This window comes from Octopus bimaculoides, chromosome 2 (assembly GCF_046866305.1).
Source record: "Octopus bimaculoides isolate indiv1 chromosome 2, ASM4686630v1, whole genome shotgun sequence".
NCBI classification, from domain to species: Eukaryota; Metazoa; Mollusca; class Cephalopoda; order Octopoda; family Octopodidae; genus Octopus; species Octopus bimaculoides.
Window position 1 is genome coordinate 47,682,200 of NC_142929.1, and position 23,446 is coordinate 47,705,645.

The 23,446-nt window shown below is 34.7% G+C and overlaps 1 protein-coding gene across 1 annotated transcript in view; it reads left to right on the forward strand.

Moving 5' to 3' along the window:
- LOC106877275 (membrane-bound acylglycerophosphatidylinositol O-acyltransferase mboat7) overlaps positions 1 to 23,446 on the forward strand; it is a 109,345-nt gene that overhangs the window by 71,291 nt on the left and 14,608 nt on the right. The window contains exons 3-4 of the mRNA XM_014926141.3: positions 7,846 to 7,996; positions 16,316 to 16,467. Of these exons, the coding sequence (XP_014781627.1) occupies positions 7,846 to 7,996; positions 16,316 to 16,467 (303 nt within the window). The remainder of the gene's footprint in view (positions 1 to 7,845; positions 7,997 to 16,315; positions 16,468 to 23,446) is intronic.

A 23,446-nucleotide genomic window follows, 5' to 3' on the forward strand; every position in this document is an offset into this window, starting at 1 on the left:
TCTAACTTTTTATAAGCAAAAGAAAAAATAACATACAAACATACTTACATTCAGTGTTAAGTTTTTGCTAGAAATAGTGCAAAAAAACAATCATAGAATTCCTTATACTGGCATGTGTCAACTTACATTGATTACTGGTTCCAAGATATGCGACTTAACTTAAAAAACAATGTAACACAAAAAATAATTTTTAAAAAATTTAATCTGTTTTAATAAATGATTTGTACATATTTTGACGTGTATTTTATTTGATTTTCCACATCACTATTGGTATTTAAGTGTTTTGCTGCTTTTTAAAAAAATTTTATGTTTTTAAATATGTTTTCCTTTAAATATGACAAACATAAAATCAGGTAAATCAACTTAAGTTGGGGTTTATTTTCCCACTAATTTAAAAAAAAAAAAATCATGTGGAGTCGGAAAACATGTAATTTGAAACAACAAAAAGTGAGATATGCCTGTAAAACAATATATATTTTTATTATTATCCAAACACACTTTTTCCAATCTAGTATAAAGTGTAGGAATTTGGGCATATTTGTATATTGTGAATATTTCTATTTTAAGGTGATGTCAACTACTCTTAGAGTGACATCACTAAATTTATTTCATGTGTTCTACTCTGAATCATTTCATCATTAAATATTTAGAATGTGGTGCTGTATCTAACTACATTGGACAAAATGCTTAGTGGAATTTTTCCAGCTTTTTACATTCTGAGTTCAAATTCCACCAAGATCGTATGTTTCTACAACAGACAAAATACTTAGCAACATTTTTTTATGGTTCTTTACATATTACGTTCAAATTCCACTAGGATCAACTTTGTCTGTCACTCTTAAGGTTAATAAGTACTAGAGTAGATATCATTGACATGCCCCCTTCTAAAATTACTGGCCTTATACTTAAATTTGAAACTATTAATACTTCTTATTGGTTTTCTGATCTTTCATCCATCTGGTGTCATACCATTCCTTCACCTCGAAATTGCTAGCTTTGTGCTTCAGTTAGAAACTTATTATTTCTTGTTGGCCAGTAGGATGATTTACATTCAATAACATTGGTATAGTCAGGCAAACAACTTGCATCTGGTCAGATTATGACATATATTTATATATTTACATAACTTGAAGGTTGAAAATAATATTTTGGGAATTTAGATCACAAGAGCTCAATCTATTCCTCTTCAGTGGAATAGATTGCCACTAAAATGCTGCTTGTAGACTGCTTGTAAGGAATTGCACCAATTGCGCATTTATTCATGAAACAGGTGTAAGGGCTATTTGCACACACACCTTCATTAACCTACTATCTAATATCAATAATACGGACTTCCCTTATAATTGTTCCAGGAGAATACCAGCATATATCACAATCATGATGAACATGCCTCAACTGATCTTTTATTTATTTCTTGTGATCTAAACTCCTAAAACATTATTTTAAATCTTCAAGTTATGTAAATATATAAACTTCATAATCTGATCAGATTCCAATTGTCTGTCTGCCTACACCTTATTCTTATATATATATATATATATATATATATATATATATATATATAATCAAATGAATAATAACATACAAGGGATAATTGTCAACTCATTACAGCTGTTTCTTACACATCTTTTTAATAGAAGAACGAGAACATTACTACAAAAGATTGTAATCATCAGATGAGAAGTAATTTTACAAATGAAAGAGTATCCCAAGAATACAGCAGGGATGTGGCCCTACTGTTGAGGCCAACTATGAAATAGGAGACTGACCAACTGAGTTGGCTGTTGAGGTTGAGAATATAGTTCTTGAAAATGTGTAATATGATATCTAAGATCAGTGACCCAGTGAGAAAGGAGTCTGCTAGACTAGTTCATAGGTAGACTGGAGCGGGGTGTACATATTTTATTATAGTAGGCTTAGAGCAGTGGGAAGTAAGGAAAGGTCAGTCTCCCATTTGATAGTTGGCCTCGACAGACTTTTGCCGCATACCTGCTGTATTCTTGGGATATTCTTTTGTTTGTAAAATTATGTTTCATCTGATGATAACGATTTTTCTGTAATGGAGTACTGTTCTGATTCTTCTATTAAAAAGATGCATAAGAAACAGTTGTAATGAGCTGACAATTATCCATCATCTGTTATTATTCATTTGATTATAATACACCGAGGGGATTTACTTATTGGACACCCTAGAATATACCAACAACGTACTATTCAATGTAATGCATGATTTGGACTAGGTGCTAAATACACAGCCAGAATATCCTATTTGATACTTACCAACCATAGGCCGGAACCACAGGTTTATCCAACCCCACCTGCTGCATATCTTTTCAAGTACCTGATTCTATCTGAATCCTTATTTTACTATATATTTTTCATCACCATCATCATCATTTAATGCCCATTGTCCATGCTGGCATGGGTTGGACAGTTTGACCAGAGCTGGCAAGCTGGGGAGCTGCCCCAGACTCCAGTCTTATTTGGCATGGTTTCTACAGCTGGATGCCCTTCCTAATGCCAACCACTTTACAGAGTATGCTGGGTGCTTTTATATGGCACTGCACAAGTGCTTTTATGTGGCACCGCCAGAAGAATTGGACTTAACACTTCTGCTGTGGCATACAGGTCTTCTTGAGTATGGCAAGGAGCCAGGCATCTCAATCCTTTGTCATCTTGCCTGAAAGGTTTAATGTCTTAAGGTCATTCTTTAGTGCTTCATATATCCGCACACACACACACACACACACACACATACATATATATATCCCTGTGTTGTTGTTTAACTAGGTCTTTCTTCATTAAACAAAATTATGATCAAAAGTATTCCAGCCATGATAATTGCATCTTTTAGAGGTTACTGGGCATTACATTGTATTCATCATTGTTTTAGAAAATGGTATCTAACTTAAGAGAAATTCAGCTGCTGTTTCTAGTAAATTAAGCAACCATGTAGAAGCATCCCTCTCCCCATTGTCCTGTATTGTAGAATTGTTAGCAAAGTACACCAAAATATAATTGTTATAACTAGGATTTAAAATATTTGACATAGTGTTTTTAACTGTTTGTGATGGATGGGTCATCAGTAAAATAGGTCACAAGTTTATAATTAATTGCACTGTGATATATTCACACACGAGGTACAACACTTGCCTCAGTCAACTGCTAACATAAGAATCATTGCAATTTCATGGTTGAGAAAGGACATCTGGTGGTAAGAATAAATTCTCGATAATTCTTGTTCATGCCCGAATTAGCAAATCCGCTCAACAAAATTAATATGGAGAAAGCCAGTGTAGATGTTAAGAAACCTGAAAAATATTTAAAAAAAAAAAAAAATGGCATGGCTGCTATCAAATTCTTTTTTTTTTTTTTTTCCTAGCCTTCAATCAAAGTTGAATCTGTGTGAAGTATCTGTAAAGAGGTCGGGCTTATTGATCTCTAGCTTAACATTCTGGAGGTCTTGTGATACACATCTCTGTGTTTTTTTTTTAGTTTAGTTTAGTTTTTGATTTTGTTTTTGTTTTTTTTTGTTTTTGCCGTTATAATATTCTATACTCACAATGAAATATACATCTTATCATTTTTGGAAATTTATGGGGTTTTTTTTTTTTGGTTTTTTTTCTTCTTTTTACCTTACTTGGATTTCTTTTGTTACCTTAGTAGTGTATGGTTTCTTTTATACTTTTATTTTTCATGGCGTCATATACATGCGCACGTGCATATGTGCATGTGCATGCATATATAACATGAGAATGTTGCACAAGTCTCTGCTTCTCATTTCACTAACAAAACAAACACAAAAGCTTGGATGGTTGGCAACAAAGGCAACTGAGAATGAATTGGAAACTTCAGGTTAGATCTAATGCATTAATAGCATGTGTTTCTTAGTTTCCAAGCAGCTATTACTCAGTGAAGGTTGCTTTTACTAGATATTATTATGACTGAGTTGCTTTTTTTATTTTTTATTTTTTTTTTGCTTATGTTGTATACCTTTTATTGAAGTGGCTCACCAATTGGATTGTACTCATTTCTTCTATCAGAAGTTTCCTGTCGGACCACTTCATTACAGGATGTGCCAACAAGCATCATCCACATGCAAGCTAGCCATTTCATGTCAAACATCAGTACTTTTGAGAAACTGCAAACCTCCTCCAATAGTTCATGTTAGCTTCACCTTTTTGAACAACCATTGCACATATCAATGAAACAGCCTTCCCTTGACTTAGAACATCATCATCATCATCGTTTAACGTCCGCTTTCCATGCTAGCATGGGTTGGACGATTTGACTAAGGACTGGTGAACCAGATGGCTACACCAGGCTCCAATCTGATTTGGCAGAGTTTCTACAGCTGGATGCCCTTCCTAATGCCAACCACTCCGAGAGTGTAGTGGGTGCTTTTACATGCCACCAGCATGAAGGCCAGTCAAGCGGTACTGGCAACGGCCACGCTCACGCAAATAAAACTTCAAGAAGCTAATAATTACATATGATCAACCCAGCAAGCTGGCAGAATTGTTAGCACACCAGTAAAATGCTTAGCAGCATTTCATCTATGTTCTGAGTTCAAATTCAACTGAGGTCAACTTTGTCTTTCATCCTTTCTGGGTTGATAAAATAAGTACCAGTTAAACACTGGGGTCGATGTAATCAATTTACTTCACCCCTAAAATTGCTGGCCTTTTGCAAAATTTGAAACTAATAATGACATATGATAATGTATAATCATAGCCAAAGCTGTATTCAAAAGATTTTATCAGAGCCAGAAAATAGGACAGGTTTAATAAATATTCAGAGCTGTATATTACAGCATTGAACTGTTATTGACCTTCTACAAGACAAATGTGATTCTGAGAGTATTGATCACGTATTTGGGATAGGGTAGTTGTTACTCTCTCTCCCTCCCACCCAACACACAGCTCTTCTAGATCATATTCAAAATAAGATTATTCAACTGATTGAGACCACCCCACTACCACTCACCTATACACCATACAGCCACTAGCTCACCTATAAAATATATTCACCCTGTGTCTCTTTTACTCATACTACAACTGTTCCTGCTTTTCAAAATTAGCTAATTAGTACATTTCTACATAACACCTGATACTCTCTCATCTCCTCATCTTACCCTTGATACTGTGTTGAAGATAGAAAGTCATATTTTTTTGAGCATTACACATAAAAATACAGTTTCATTAATATACAGAAATACATTCAACAAGTTGAAAGAAACGAGAAGTAAAAGGAATTAAATTTCTACATTAATTTATTATGTACATTTTGGCATTTATAGAACAGTTAGAAATAAAGTCATTTCCTCGTAGAGAATTACGACTTAAAATTTATACTAAATAATCTTTCATTCTAGCTATAAGAATTCACAACAATTCCATATTATTGGATTTGAGTATTGAACATGGCATAAATATTAGCCAATACTCAAGAGGGTGAGTGTCGTGGATTTGAGTGTCAGTCCAATGATCACTTGAGTGAGTGTCGTGGATTTGAGTGACAGTCCAACAATCACTTGAGTGAGTGTCATGGATTTGATTTACAACTCAACAATCACTGGAGAGTTTTCTGAAAAATCAGGATTTTTATAACTGCTCATACACGAATCCTGGAACCGTACCTCGTGAAAGACCTCTTCAACGAAGTTCAGAATTTGTATATGGGCAGTAATTTTTAACCAATGAGAAATCAATAATTTCTCATGTTCGGACAAACGAGCCTACGTTCTCTCTCCATGTCTTATGAGTCTGCTACAATACTAAACACTTCTCCTAATCCTTTCATCCCTGTCCATATTTTGTGCAACAGATAATCTATAGAGGTTCAAACAGGACATCAATCAATATTGATGTCACCAGTCTAGGAAAACCATCAAAGGCTATGGATTCTACTCACTGACTTTCAGACTAAATAATTTAATAAACTTTTTTTTCTTCATGTCAAAGCCAAAGGAAACTGGAAAGAAGAGTTATATGTAAAATTATAATTTTGCTTGAAATTAAATCGAGCAATTTGTCATCATCATTTTAACATTCACTTTTCCATGCGCACATGGATCAGATGGAATATTCTACAGCAGGATGCCCTTCCTGTTGCCAACTCTTACCTGATTCCAACTAAGGTAATATTTCCTCCAAGACCAGTCATATTTTTTTTACAGAATATTGGAAACAAAGGATATCACTTGCATCATGGTGATACTCATATACAACTATCACATGATGTCAAGACAAGGATACACAAACACACACACACGCATGTGTGTGTATGAGTGAGTGGACAAATGAAAGAAAGGCACTCAACCAATTTACTGGGAGTTACATGTATGGATCAAAACAGTTTGATTCAAATTTGCTGGTACTCTTGAGTTTCAAGCACGATGTGCCAGTTGTCGACCATTTTGAAATTGTATGACAGAAGTTGATTGTTATTACCATAAGGTGGGCTGCAATTGGTCGAGGAAGGTTACACGGCGTGATGATTTGATGTTGATATATGGGTAACAGTTAGTTGGAAAATACTGCATGGCAAACAGGAAATTGACCACGTGGAGGACAGGGAATAGACTAGAAGTCAGTCAGGTCGTGGAGAGTAAGAAGGGGCAGCATGTGCAAGTATATAGTTTTGTATGTGGGTGTGCAGGCACGCACATATAGTTTTGCATGCATGTGTATATTGATGTGAGTGAGCGCATCTGGGCATGGGCACATGCATGTCTGCACACATACACACGCTTGGATGAACATGCACACACACATACATCTTCATTCAAATACACACACACACACACGCATATATATATATATATATATATATAAAAGACCGGATCTTTTTTAAAACGGGGGCCACATTTTTCATTAATGTTTTACGTAGTGTTTTTGGTACCGGAAGACTTTCAAACTTCGTATACTTATCTATTTTGTGTTATAGAACAGAAAAATATTTTTGGATTCGAATTTATTTCATGTAAAAAATTGTCTTATTTCGATAATTTCAACCAATCACTGACGTCCATTCAGCCGATATACATTAAGTGCCGACTACATAAACAAACGATTCTTCGTTTTATTTGCTTTTTTCATTTTAAATTTGCTTTAACCCTAACCCTAACCCTAACCCTAGGGTTAGGGTTAGGGTTAATTGTTTCAGAATCATTTGTTTATGTAGTCGGCACTTAATGTATATCGGCTGAATGGACGTCAGTGATTGGTTGAAATTACAGAAATACGACAACTTTAACATGGAATAATTTATGGATTTCTTTTTTTTTAAAGAAGACTAAGAGAAAAAGATGTTTTATATGACACATTCTACCAGTGTTCCAAGTTTCAAATTGTTTCGTTAATGAAAAATGTGGCCCCCATTTTAAAAAAGATCCAAAAGACCTCATAAAAGAGAATGGAGAATTATACATCTTCAAAACTTGTTTATAACAGTATTCTATACACTATATTCACATTAGATTAGTGACTGAAATCTAACGTGAATATGAATATGATTTCTCAAATACTGAAATAAACAGGTTTTGGAGATGTATAATCCACCATTCTTTTTTATGTTGTCTTCAATATATACTCTGCATGCTGTATAAAATCCTAGGAAGCAAACTCAGGGTTTACCTGTTGAATGAAGCATTGTGTAATTGTTTACCTTAAACAAGTTTATGTGTTCCTGTCAGTTGATGTGGTTATTAATAGTACCCATAACATTAACAGGTCCTTCAGATATCTGGCAAGGCTTACCACCCAAAGAAAATTTATATAACTGTATATTTGATTTTCAGATTGTATATACACAAATATATTTTGATTCTTATTTAAATTTCAGATGATTGGCCTTGCATTTGAGATCCATGACACAAAGTATCCACCAAGACAAGGAGAAAGTAATAACAAATTATTGAAGCTTTATCAGAATGTTGACCCTGGTGTCACAGATATCTTCAGCTATGCTTATTGTTACATGGGCCTACTGGCAGGTAAGAGTTTATCTTCTCTTGATCTAATGACATGACAATAAGTGGCAAAAGTTGAAAATGTTATTAGATTTTGTCTTGAGTGATATTCTTTATTAGATTTAGAAAATTGAGGTTGTAAGTTCACCCAGTTATGTTGCTGGTTGTATTTTTTTCTTTCTCATTTTTAAAAACTTTTGTTCATGGAAACTAGTGATTGTTGGTTATTACAAAAGACAATGAATACAGTATTTTCCAGGCATACAAGTCAACATAGTATGTTGTGTGTAAACATTCAAACATTATCACTATATTTCCAAATCCTGTTGTATTCCATGTGGAATTTTTGGTTCTCCAAAGTCATCTTGGTGTATAAGTTGACCTACCACTTTTGGCTGTAAATTTTGGTCTACAAAACATTGACTTGCATGCCAGAAAATATAGTAAATGAATTATTTGCAATATTTATGATTGAAAAAAAAAATCACTTTTTGAGATATAGAAGCAGCTCTCAATATCTCTTGATATGGTAAAGGATCAATAGGTTATATTGAAGAAGCATATATATATATAGGCTATATTGAGGTTGTGAATTTTTGTTCATTTCTGAGCTGAGCAGTTTAAATATAATGAGAATACTCTGTTGAGCCAATGCCCAAAATCCTAAATTTGCTAAGCCTATTCACCTTTTAGCACTTATACTGGTTATATGTGGCCCAAATAATTTATCTATTTTCTATTCAAACTGACCTTCAAAGAGATCTTCTTTCTCACAGTTACCTACAATGTCATCCTAAAAATAAACAATCTCATCATTGAAATCTCAAAGCTACAAGATTAACTTAAAACAATGTGAATAAATATGCATTACATTTGACAGAGTAATCGGAATGTCAAATTTTAAAAACATCAAAATTTAAAAAAAAAAAAAAAAAAAAAAAAACAGTAAAATCCTATTACCTCAAAAATGAATAGAAAATAGGTCAAATATTTGGGTCAGATATGGCCGGTATAAATGCTAAAAGGTTGATAGGCTTAGCAAATTTAGGATTTGGGGCATTGGCTCTTGTAATACTTGAATAAACATCTTTCTTCCTATTCAAACATAGTAATTTAAACATGTCAGCTCTTATTGAGCATTCACTCTGTGGTTATTATCATTTTTTTCTTTTTTTTTCTTTTGCTCAGAAATATCATTTTTCAGTATCAGTAACAGTTCCTCCCATGCTCTTGAGCACTTGAGCAGCAAGCTGATGCCACTGGTTTCTGTTGGCTACTGATTTTTCTACATCTGGCCATGTAATATTAGCTTCTCTCATGTCGGTTATGAATGTTCTGTGCCATGATGCTTTCAGTCATCCTCTCTTTCTTTTTCCCTCTAGTAGTGTCCTTTTGATAGCTGTTTTAGAATGGCATTTTTTCTGGTAGCCTAGATTAAACCTATTGGTTTTAATCGCTGTTCTCTGATGGTTTCAGTATCATATTTAGGAATACATTATACATTGTCTTTTAAGACAGCAAGATTTTATTTAACCCTTTCGTTACTGGCTGAAAAATTTTTTGGTTCATAAGACTAACTCGGCCGTAGCCGGCCGAGCGTACCCATTGTTATTTAAATGTATATTTGAACCCAAATCTCGTTAGTACATTCGTTAAAACACCTGATTTCACTTTGCAAACAGTTGAGTTATTGTCTCCCACATTGTTTGGTGTGATATTTGAACTCAGTGAATTTTGGAAGATTTTTTTCCACATTTTTTGCAGCGTTAATTTTTTTCAACTTTGAAGATGGAGAGGAGTTTCATGCTATCAAGCAGTGATTCCGGATTTGAAGGTTTTTCAACAGAAGATATGGAGATATCGAAGAAAAGAATGAATGAGCTACAAAAGCATGTGGTGAACGATAATGAATCGGATATTTCTGTATCCGAAACTGAAAGCAGCGATTCTGAAAGCAGCGATGGTGACGGCGACAGCGAGGATGATTTTACACCAGAAAAAGATTTTTAAAATATTTTTATTAACAATTTTTCTGAGGAAACAGGGTCTACCCATAGTCTTTCTCAGGAAGCGAAACCTTTAGACTTCTTTTTCATGTTTGTTTGAAATGATTACTGCGGAAACAAACCGTTACGCAGAATGTAAACAAGCCGGAAAAAAAAGATAGCTTGTGGTTTCCTGCAACTGTAGATGAAATACGGGCATTTTTTGCCATAAATATTTTTATGGGTATTAGACAGCTACCCAGAATAACAAATTACTAGAGTGATCAGGAGGAACCTTTTGGCGATGAATATATTTCCAGTATTATGAATGAGTACGATTCGTGAAGCTGAACCAATATTTACATGTGAGAGACACTAGTAGTACACCCCCCCCCAGTATGTGGCGAACTTTGAGACAAAAATTAGGCAATAGAATTGATTAAGAACCCTTTCTTTAATTATGTTCCAAATATCACATTAATATGTTGATAAATAAAAAAGTTACAGGTGTTTAATGAGACTAGTCTAAATTCATGATTATTTTAGAATTTAATTGAAACTCATGAGGGGTGTATTTTGGTCAGAAATATAGTAACGAAAGGGTTAAAGGAAATTTTGCCTATATTTGTAGAGGCATCTTTGTTGGTTTGTGGCTTAAAGCATATTGCGGAAAAGTTGATCTAAGCAGTCATATGTTCAAAGCCTGTTCTAACCCTTTAGTACTTAAACTGGCCATATCCAGCTTACATATTCTCCCTGTTTGGTGTTCAAATGAGACAGATCCAGCCTCTCATACCAACTGTACAATGTCATTCTAAAAATAGTCACTTCCTCAAAATCTCAAAGTTTCAAAATAATGCATGATAAATTTCATGACCACCATCATCATCATCATCTGTATCATCATTTAGCATGTTTTCCATGCTGGCATGGGTTACATGATTTGACTGGAACTGGTAAGCCAGAGAGCTGTTCTAAGGTTTCAGTCTGATTTTGGCTTGGTTTCTACAACTGGATGCCCTTCCTAATGCCAACCACTCTAAGAGTGTAGTGGATGTCTTTTATGTGTCACCATCACAGGTGCCTCTCAGAAGACGCTCAAATTGTCCACGACTTTGATTTCTCTTGACATGATGAGTCTTCTCAAGCACAGCAAACTGCCAAAGTTTTCAATCATTTGTCATTGCCTCCATGAAACCCAACATATGAAGTTCATGCTTCACCACCTTGTCCTATGTCGACTTCTTCCACAAGTTCCTTCTCTAGTTAGGGATTGGTACTTCTTTATGCAGCTGTCCTCATCCATACACATGTCCTTGTCCATAGAATAACCATTACACTTGACAGAGTAATCTGAATGCATTATGATGTTATGATGTTTACTTTAGTTAACAAACCTCCTTTTAAAACTGAGTGTTAGATGTCTTAACTATTCAATTTCTTTTAAATGGCATAAATGTATTGAACTTCCTAGTTACACATGCTGCATAAAAAGATGTAAAATATCTCAACCCTTTCATTACCATATTTATTTTGAAATGCTCTGTGTTTCTTTCAGTTAATTCTAAATATTTACTAAAGAATTTAGTAAAATAACTTAGTTATCTTTAAGCTAGTTTTAGGAACATAAATTGTGACTTAGGTTTGGTGAAAGATTTTAATTCAAAACTTACGAAGACAAGACATTTGTACTACAGAGCCAGAGCTATTTTCAGCTGGGTTGCTATTGAAAAGATTAAATTAAATGCTATAGAATGCATAAACATTACTCATTTTGTAATTTTTTTTTATATAATGTATTAATTTTTATTTTGATGCATAAATTTTTCATAGCATTATCTTATTATGTTCAAGATATCAGTTATGTCTTTCACTTCATTTTCTAAGTCAAGGTTATTTGAAATGTAACACTTGAACACCACGACATGAAGAATAACAAAAAAGAAATGGATGGGGTTCAAATGCAACATTTAACTCATTAGCATTTTAACTGGCCATATTTGGCTCAAATATTCTACCTGCTTTATGCTAAAACTTGTCAGATTTACAATTTTATTCTGAAAATAATCAATCATATCAGCAAAATCTTGAAGCTTTGAGTTAATGCAGGATTAATTTTTAAAAATATGAAGAAATAAACATTACATTTGACAGAATAATCTGAATGTTAAATAAGGTTATTTTATATATATATTTATGTGTGTGTGTGGTAAGTAGTGTAGCTTGCTTACCAAACACATGGTCCCAGGTTCAGTCCCACTGTGTGGCACCTGGTGCAAGTGTCTTCTACCATCACTTGACAACCGATATTGGTGTATTTACATCCCTGTAACTTAGCAGTTCGGCAAAAGAGGCCAATAGAATAAGTATTAGGTTTACAAAGAATAAGTCCAGGGGTCAATTTATTTGACTAAAGGCGGTGCTCCAGCATGGCCACAGTCAAATGACAAACAAATAAAAGAATATATATATATATATATATATATATATATATATATATATATATATGCCTGACTGGCCTTGTAGGGTTTTCGAGCGAGATCGTTGCCAGTGCCCCTGGACTGGCTCTTGTGCGGGTGGCACATAAAAGACACCATTTCGAGCGTGGCCGTTTTCGTGCGGGTGACACATAAAAGCATCCACTACACTCTCTGAGTGGTTGGCGTTAGGAAGGGCATCCAGCTGTAGAAACTCTGCCAAATTAGATTGGAGCCTGGTGTAGCCATCCGGTTTCACCAGTCCTCAGTCAAATCGTCCAACCCATGCTAGCATGGAAAGCGGACGTTAAACAATGATGATGATGATGATGATGATGATATAAATAATAATAAAGGAGTTACGACGCAAAAACGTATATATTCAAATGAACATATTTATCTTCTTCAATATATTTGAACGTGTGTGTGTGTGTGTACAGGCGCACCCGCGGATGCCTGTATGTAGGTAATAGCGTTCTTTTTGCTAAAACTTTAAAAATTTTGTTCGGTTTTTGTAATTGTGAAATTTTTTCGCCATGAACGGTTTGTGTTTTTAAACCGAATGTATTTTTTCTGATGTTATATTTATTCCTGAATGATGTGTAAAGAAATTTTGATTTATTAAGTCTCTTAATGTATTCTTTATACTGAAATATATATTGAAGAAGATAAATATGTTCATTTGAATTTATACGTTTTTGCGTCGTAACTCCTTTATCATTTATATAACCAAAAGGATCGATTCTTGAAGAGTCTGCATACCTTCACTGTCGTTTTTTTCTGCTATTTTGGTGATGATTTTTTGAGTTAGCTTACCAATTATTTTTGTTGGTAGTTAATTTATAATATATATATATATATATATATATATATATATATATATATATATATATTATCTTTTATTCTTTTCATTAGATTTTGACCATGCTGGGGCACAGCCATGAAGGGGTTTAGTCAAACAAATTGGCCCTAGTTCATTTTTTTTTTTTTTTTCAGTCTAGTGTTTATTCTATCAATCTCTTTTGCCAAACCACTAGATTATGAGTGGCACATAAATAAATGAACACTGGTTGTCAGCAGGAAGTTGGTGGGGAACAAACACACACACACACACACACATATTTATATAGCAGGCTTCTTTTTAGTTTTCTGTTTGCTACATCCACTCACAAGGCTTTAATCAACCCAAGGTAAAGCAGAAGACACTTGCCCAAGGTGTCATGCACCGAGACTGAAACCAAAACCACCTGGTTGGGAAGCAAGCTTCTTAACCATACACCCATTGCTTTCTTCTTCTTCTTCTTCTTCTTCTCCTCCTCCTCCTCTCCCTCCCTCCCCCTCCCCCTCCTCCAACACCGAGACCACCACCACCAACACCAAGTAATTTTCATTATTTGTCTTTAGAATGGAAACACACTTTTATTTGTTGTTTTGGCTATTATTTATTCTGCTGAACTCTGACTTAATGTATCAAATCTAACCAAAAGCCATGGCTTAATTACTATTTTAATAATTCACCTTTCAGTATGCTCATTCTTGATAACGTATTATTTACCTTGATATTTTTTATTTCTTTTTTTTAAACAAAAATTATTTTCTTCTCATTTGCTAATCATTTAGTGTGTGTGTGTGTGCATGTGTGTGTGTGTGCATGCATGTGTGTGTGCATGCATGTGTGTGTGTGTGCATGCATGTGTGTGTGTGTGTGTGTTTGTGTAACAGAAAGAACTTAATATGGCTTATAGGTTTATTTTAGAAATATGTTAAGGAGAATTAATTTTGCACATACATAGACATATCACACATGCATACACTGTAGAATCTTATTCCAATAACAACTCTCAACTGTGTAGTTCTAAGGAGTTGCAACCAATTGTCCAAAACCACCTTTTCAGAATGAGAAAATTTTAATCAAATCTTAGATTTCTGATTTCAAAAGACCATTAATAACTTTCTTCAGATATCTCCTTCATTCTTATGAGCTGCAAGGCTCCCAATAAATAAAATCTCTAGTTGTGAAAGAAATCCAAGTATAATCTTACTGCCTCACTATATTATATACATACACATGCATATGTATATGTATATATACATACACATATATATAATTATATATACATATATATAGAATTATATATAACAAAACAGGAAGTTGGAAAATTTATTGGTGTTATATATTCACCATTACATGTGTTTCATTTGCTATTAGGAATTACAGAGTTTTACATGTAAGGAATTTCCTATTAGAAATTCTTCAGACAGAGAATTAAATAAGGAAACAGCAGGGATCTTACCCTTCCTATCTACATAACTTCCTAATGCCAACCACTCCGAGAGTTTAGTGGGTCCTTTTTACGTGCCACTGGCACAAGGGCCAGTCCGGTGGGAGTGTGTATGTATATATATATATATATATATATAAGAGTGTGTGTGTGTTAGCATCTCCTTTACTTGATATTGTGCAATTGTTCTAAAAACAAACATCACCACTATAAAAATAGTGTCCTTTATTTTCAATTTTTAGTGAAAACATCCAGATATGTCAAAATATTACCTTGCTTGAAAACAGGTGAGGGTTTGCAATGGGAAAGGCATCTAACTGTAGAAAATCTGCCTCTACAAATTACATCTGACCCATGCAAGCATGGAAAAATGAACTCAATGCATTGGTCAATATGGACCAATAGTAAAAGACAGTTGCTCAAGGTGCCACTCAGTGGGACCAAACCTAAAAGTACACTTCTAAACCACAGAGTCAATGAATTTTTATTGTTTTAGTTATCTTTTTATTTTTTTTTTAAACAGAATCTAATTTAACCTAATTCATTGAAGTTGTTTCAATCTAGCATCTTATTTCTTTTTTTGATCTTAGCTCTTCTGTTATTATTGTTCTTAAAAGATCTAAATTCATCAATTTGAGCATCTTCTCTGCCATTGCAGTTGGATTGGCTAATTCTAGGTGCTATAAAAGTAACAGAGAGCTCTTGGTGAACTCAAATTACAGTTCTAAATAACTACCTCACTTTCTTTCATTTTTATCATTAACTGTGTGATAAAAATATAAACATCTAAAAGTGGTACAACATGCTAAATTTCCCTCATATCACACTCTACTGTGTTAAAAAAAAAATGAACAAACTCACTGGATAATGTAGTCCTTGATACACAATGCAAGATAAAAAAAATGGGATCTTCAAAGCTGAAATACCATTGTTTAATACATAAAACATGCAATTTGTCTACATTGTTAAACCCTTTAAAATGTCATTTTTCATATCCATTGGATAGGCATTGCTGTGTGGTATGAGAATTTGCTCCCCAACCACATGGTTCTGGGTTCAGACCCACTGTGTGGCACTTTGAGCAAGTGTCTTCTACTATAACCCCATGCCAACCAAAGTTTTGTGAGTGAATTTTGTAGACAGAAACTAAAAGAAGCCCATTTCATATTTGTGTGTGTGTGTGTGTGTGTGCATTTGTGTTTCCTTGCCTTGGCATCATGCACTGGTTATAAACAAATGTTACCATGTTTCAAGTGATGTCCTTCATTTCCATTATTCCTTGTAAACATTTGGTCATGGAGAAATATTACCTTACTTGGAAATAGATGAGGGTTGGCAACAGAAAGGGCATCTGGCCATCGAAAATCTGGTTCAACAAATTCTATCCGAACTTGGAGAAACAAACATTAAAACAATGACAATGATGATTTAAGAAAATTTGTTTTAGAGAAATAGAACAAAAAAGTCAATTTTTTTTACTGCATTCTTTCAAAGTTTGTTTAACTATGTATTTTCTTTTCTTGTGTCAGTATACTGTGATTTTCTGCTAATAACACTTGATACTAAAATTATGTATCCTTCTTGTCTTCTTATTTGCAGGTCCATACATGAAGTACCGTACATACTATGATATGCTTCATGAGCCAGACACCAATGACATTGAAACTGTGAAACCAATGTTACGCAGATTATCACTTATACCAATCATTGCACTTGGTTATTTTACCATGTCACATTTTTTCAGTATCAAAGTAAGGATAATTTGTTAAAATTTTGATTTTGTTGTACTTGTTGTTGTTGTTGTTCTTCTTCTTCTTCTTCTTATCATCATCATCATCATTATCATTATTATTATTATCATTCTTCTTCTTATTATTATTAAGGTGGTGAACTGGCAGAATCGTTAGCATGCCGGACAAAATGCTTAGCAGTATTTCATCTGCTGCTACATTTTGAGTTCAAATTCTACCGAGGTTGACTTTGCCTTTCAAACCTTCCGGGGTCACTAAATTAAGTAGGCAGTTGAACACTGGGGTCTATGTAAACAACACATCCCCTCTCCCAAAATGGCTGCCCTTGTGGCAAGATTTGAAACTATTATTATTATTATTATTATTATTATAGCAAGCTGGCAGAATTGTTAGCACACTGGGCAAAATGTTTAGCGGTATTTCGCCTGTTGCTACGGTTGACTTTGCCTTTCATCCTTTTGGGGATCAGTAAATTAAGTACCAGTGAAACACTGGGATCAATGAAATTTACTAGTCCCCTCCCCCTAAATTTCAGGCCTTGTGCCTATAATAGAAAAGATTATAATTATTATCATTATTATTATTATTATTAAGGCAGTGAGCTGGCCAAAGTGTTACTGTGCCAAGCAAAATGCTTAGTGGCATTTTGTTCGTCTTAACATTCTGAGTTCAAATTCCACCAAGGTCAGCTTTACCTTTCATCCTTTCAGGGTCAATGAAATAAGTACCAGTCATGAGCTGGGTCAACGTAATCAACTTGTCCCCACCCCCAAACTTGCTGACCTAGTATCAAAATTTGAAACCATCTTTATTATTATTATTGAGTGAGAGAGCAATGCATGCCATCAAAATGACACTTGGGTACAAATATACAAAGCCCAATATACCCATCATGACTACACATCTGGTAAGGATACACCAGGCACATGCATCACAACCGTATGTGTACAACATGATGACCTTATATCAAGGTAAACAGCATATGACCTTGCAGGTGGAGCCCAGTTAGGATTTTCTTCAGGTTGAGTAGCCTATCCCACTCAAAAGGTCCCTGAATGAGGGTTGTTTAAGAATGATGATTGAAACACCCATGTTTCCAAAGCTGAATTATCCAAACTCCAAAAACTTCCTCTCAGCACCTGGCTATGATGCTTCCCATCTACTCCAGCTTGTGAACAGAAATGCACATATTGTCAGCCACTAATGGACATGCTCAAATGGTTAAGATCAAGCAACTGACAAGCAGATCTCTGGTATTGAACAGAATATTTGCTGTAGCCCATCTTTTTATACCAATACAAACCATGTACATGATAATACTTCTAATCAGTTAAGATGTATATAAAACAAATCCAGCTATTAACCAAGTCTGTCACGAGGATAGCCCCACCATACCTTCATCAGGAAAGATAGGCACTTTTTCCTCTGTCTGGTGGCTATTTTGGAAAGGACTGCATGGTGAAGAAGATTGAAAGAACTGAGAAAAAACGCATTCTTCTTTGGCCAAGTTCTAAATAACTTGAACTCTTAATTGGAGTGGAAGGTGATGGTGGAAAGAGAGTCACAACCATACAGGACATCTGCTGAAATATAGGTGACATTGACAAGTGAACCCCATTGAATGGAGTTTACATTAACATGTAGGCTGGAGAGTACACATGCACTTGGCAGTAGAGATGATCAAGAATTTGTGATGTCCCTTGTTTGGCCCCAGATGGCTGTCCCTCTGTTGAGACATTTTCTTATTCCTTTATACTGTTGATTTTCATGCATGTTTTCTTGTCCTTAGTTCTATGCTAACCCTCAGCATCACTGCAATTTTTTCCTTATAATATATCTTCATTGTGGCAAATAAAGAAATAATGATTATTATTATTATTATTATTATTATTATTATTATAAACCTGTTCACTCCTGATTCTCGCTTTTGGCTTTGTTGCTGGATATGTTCAAATATGTATTTGTTCAAAAAAAAGCTTTTCTCCAAAACATGCTTAACCCACCTCTCTATGCTGTATTCTTGATATACAAAGCTATTTTGTCTGCCCCTCCCTTTCTAACATTCTGCGTACACTTTTTTCTTCATCTGTTATTACATCATTAGTATGGTCATAGAAAGTGGGTGGTTAAAAAAAAACCACGAGTTGTTGTATCACCTGTGTATCATTGGTTAGACCAATTTTTAAGCTTAGAGTCAGCAAAATGTTACAATGAATCCACTTTCAAGATGGTGGGGATCTATGAGGTAGCAGTAACCTTTCAGTAATAAAATGGCTTAAAAAGTCTGGAAGAACAAAGAATCATTGTGCTCATCATCGGCTGAAGAAGTGTCCAGACTCATCTATACAATCTTCTCCTTGAAATGCATCAATGATGATTTCATTGATTTCATTTAACATCTTTTTAATGTTTGCAAGCAAGCCAGCAATTTTTGTAATGTTTTGAGTTGCAAGAATTGTTAACTTGCTTGCAAACTGTAAATCAAGTTGATCACTAAACACATGGTGTAGGAGTTACTCTTTACTTTTAATAATGATGCATTGATTTGACAATTTGATGTTTGCATCTGCATCAGTTTGTCTCCTTTCACCTATGGCCAAGAGAAAGTTAAACCATAACTCATTTTCCAAGGCATTGACTCTAGTGTGTATGGGTAGCTATCAGTTGTAGCGACAGTTTTAGTCCTGAACTCTTTTGGATAGTCAAAGTGGCAATGCTTTGTTTTCTTGTGTTGCTTATGCATGCTTGCCACATTTGGATTGTCCGGTCCACATGTACTATGGAGCATGCATTTTACAACTCAGTAAAGTTCAGGATCTTCTTATTCATTTGTAAGCTCCACATTCACAAATTTGTCATAAATTATTGTTGTTTATGGTCTGCCATCAGGATACAACTATACCAACAAATGTGCATGAAGGAGGCCTTATTTTTGGAAGTCAACCATGGAGATTATCCCCTCCACTTCAGTGATATGCTTATTTTGAAGCTGATCTTTAACTTCATATAGAAGACACTTGAAAACAGTCTGGTCAACTGGCTGTTGCTTGTTCAGATTCCAGCTGCACAGTAATTTTTTGCACAACGTTGCATATCATTTTAATGAAGAGATCTGGCTTCCAAAAATATCTCACAATTGCCATTGTATTCTGGAAAAGCTTTTGCATGTGTCAGGGACCTCCCATAGAGGAATATGACAGCATTAATAATGGTTCAACCTTTCTAGATGAACCATGCACTTGTATAATTGTGTGTGCTTCTCTTTTTGATTATTATGAAGGAAATTTATTTGTGACCCCATACTACCTTGTTCTTGCATCCACCTTCTAGGCTGTCATAATAGTACAGAGTGTTTTAGGTGTTCTAAAATGCTATTCATATTCACCATTCAAATGCAAAAGTACAAAAGTGCAGAGGATCATATAGCATGTGCAAATGGTTGATAAATATCATTTCTCCTGCACGTTTATATAAAATGATCTGGCATTCATAGCTTAAGACTTAGCCCATTCCAAGAAGTATAGCACCCACCTCTGAAGCTGTTAAACATGCATAGGTTTACTCTCTGTGGATGCATTGATTTCCATATGAAAATCATGCATATTTTTGGCATCTCATCTGATATGAGTTTAAACTGCTACCAAAATGGATTATACTCTTGGATTAACTCTTGCAGTACCTTCCTAGTTTCATTTCTAATTTGTGGGTTACATGAGTGTCATTTGTTCAGCTGTATTTCAGGATTGGATATGTACAGCTATGCATAGGTTGGTTCTGTACTGGGATCTGATAGAAGACTCTTTGCAGTGTGGTGAGTAACTCTGCCTTAGAAGTGATATGCATATTCCACCAGCATTAATCAGATCTTTATCATGCTGTGTTCCAGGTGATGTGAATACTACTGCGCATTTGTACTCACGTATGTTTTTTTTTTTAATTCTCTGCTACCAGCATCATTGCCTATGAATAAATCCATCAATTGGATTTGCTATTGGCGAAGTGGGCAGTTTATACTTTGTTTTCTCCACAGCATAGCATAAACACTGGATTATCTGGTAGAGTCTTCAACTGCTCTTGAAGCAACTTTTGCACTTATTGCAAATAGCATTCATACATCCCAAATAGTGCTGTTCAGCATTTTGATTTGGCTTTCTTGCAATTTAAAATGAGCAGTTCTATTACACAACTTTGGCTCAGTTTTCATGTCAGCTTGCATTATGCTGATTCCTGTTAGTGCCTTGCACCTGAGCCTGCTCAAACATTTCATTTGCATGTTGGTTTGCTAATTGTGATTCTTGCTAGCGTACTGCACCTGCTACTGATCAGATAATTTGCACATCACCTTACAAATCACTAATTCCTGTTAGTATGCAACAGCTGCTATTCCCCAGACAAATAATATACATGCCAATTAGCATTATACTGATTCTTTCTAGAACATCACACCTTCCACTGCTCGGATGATTCACTTGCATGTTTGTTTGCTAATCTCTAATTTCTTACTTTGTGCCTTCCACATTGTTCCAGCTTTTCCTTTTCATGCTCTTACTTCTTCTTTTCCTGATACCATCTTTGTTTGTCTTGGTGTTTTACTTCTAGTTTCAACCATTTCATACCCCTAACTTCAGCTAAAAGATCACTGTTAATGTTTTGAAACACAACAGGACTGAAATTACCAACACATTCTCATCATCATCATCACAATTTAACATCCATTTCCCATGGGTTGGATGACTCAACAGGAACTAGCAAGCCAGAGACCTGTGCCAAAATCCAACAGCTAGTTTGGCATGGTTTCTATGGCTAGATGCCCCTCCTAACATTAAGCACTTTACAGAATGCATTGAGTGTTTTTTACATGGCAGCAGCACTGGTGAAGTCACTAAGTAACTTGTAAGACAAGACCCCTTTTCTGAGTTACTTGGTGACCTCACTGGTGCCAGTGCCATGTAAAATGCATCCTGTACACTGTAGAAAAAATAGGAATAGGGATACTATTTAAAGCACAAAAGAAAAGAAAATGGATTGCTGCTTCAAAAGGAAATAGTGTAAAATATTAAAACCAGTACTCTTCTTAATGCATGTGTATCTTTGTGTCTTTTTGTGACACTTTGCCCCTGCCCCACCACTGGCCGATGCCAAGTCAAGTACATCAACATCAGCAATATCAAAATCAAATCAATCTGGCTTAAAGGGTATCACGAAAGGCCTGGTTGGAAGCCCAACCTTCCAAGTTGGGCCTCCAACCAGAGCTTAGGAAAACTGAAGGGCTACTGCAATAAGTGTGTGAATCTGAGGGGGCAGTGTGTTGAATAAAATCATAATACACACACATAAATTAAAAACAAGGTACTGCTTGACAAGTCACCTGATAAGACACATCTGCACCTACAGTGTACTACAATATTTGTACAGCATCTCACCTCCGAGGCACAAGTGCATGATGGATGGAAATGAGCGTAGTGAATAATAAAGAGTCTCTTGAATTCCATTTTCTTTCTCTCATATCTTTATATATATATATATATATATATATATATATATATATATATATATATATATATATATACAGAGAGAGAGGGGGAAGAGAAAAATGTATGCATATACATCAATACATGTGTATGTAAGGAACTACAATCTTAGAATATATTCATTCATTCATATAATCTTATACGTTTGAGCAGCAGGAAGTTTCTGAAATATTGTAGTTTTGAAAATAAATAAATAAATAAATAAAACCTGAGTTGTTATTCAGAGAAAGGTTGTGTGTTGATAATATAAGGTAGAAAGTCAAGCACTATCAATAATTTTGAGTGGATTGTAAATTTGAAGGTGAAAGCATCTGTGTATTGCTATAGTAATATAAACAGCAGAGCTTGAAGAAGCAACCTGAGAGTAGACTAATGGTGTGTACATGTTTTAAGAGACAGGGGTTTATTAATCACATAAGTGTATTCTGAATGCAAGCTTTATATTGCCATCTGTCATTGTCACAAATATGAGAAGTTTATTATTACAGAATGAAAGATAATTGTGTATTGTAGTTTCCTTTTTGTTTTGTTTTTTGTTTTGATTTTTTTCTTAACCTGAACATGAAGCTAAAACTCTAGAGCTTTAACAATGTTTCGAATGTAGTTTCTATAAAAAAGAAAAAAATCATGAGGAACAATATGTAGGTGAGATACTAGAAAATAACAGCTGCTCTCATGAGGGAAGAACGTTTTATATTATCTTTGCCTTTCATCCTTTCAGGGTTGATAAATTAAGTACCAGTGAAATACTGGTAATTGATTAGTCCCCTCCCCTAAAATTCCAGGTTTTGTGCCTATAGTAGAAAGGATTATCTTTCTGTTTTTGTTGATTATGTCTGGTGGAAGGAACAGTCTTCATGACCTTTGAGGCCCCTTCAAGATTCATTATGCTTTTATTACTATTATACCTAAATCTATTCTGATTGAGAGCATTTCCAATTGAGACCATCCCATTGTTTTTTCTCTTTATTTATTTCTTTATTTATTTATGTATCACCTCAATGTCTGTGTTACTTCTGTCTCAAAACAGTCTGGTGTTATATGAAAGCGATTTGGCTGCTGTTTTCTAGTAACTCAAATGTTGACTCCCGCTGAAGAAGTTCCATCATTAATTTATCTGCTTATCAAATAAGTAAATATGTTAAGGTGGCGAACTGGCAGAAATGTTAGCATGCCAGGCAAAATGCTTAGTGGTATTTCGTCTGTCTTTACGTTCTGAGTTGAAATTCCGCCAAGGTTAACTTTGCCTTTCATCCTTTTAGGGTCGATAAATTAAGTACCAGTTGCATACTGGGGTCGATCTCATCGACTGGCCCCCTCCCCAAAAATTTCGGACCTTGTGCCTAGAGTAGAAGAAAATAAGTAAATATGTTGTATCTCAAAAAAATTTTGAAGTCTGGTAAAAGTTCATGCACCATCACTGGTATGAAATAAGAGTCTATATTGTT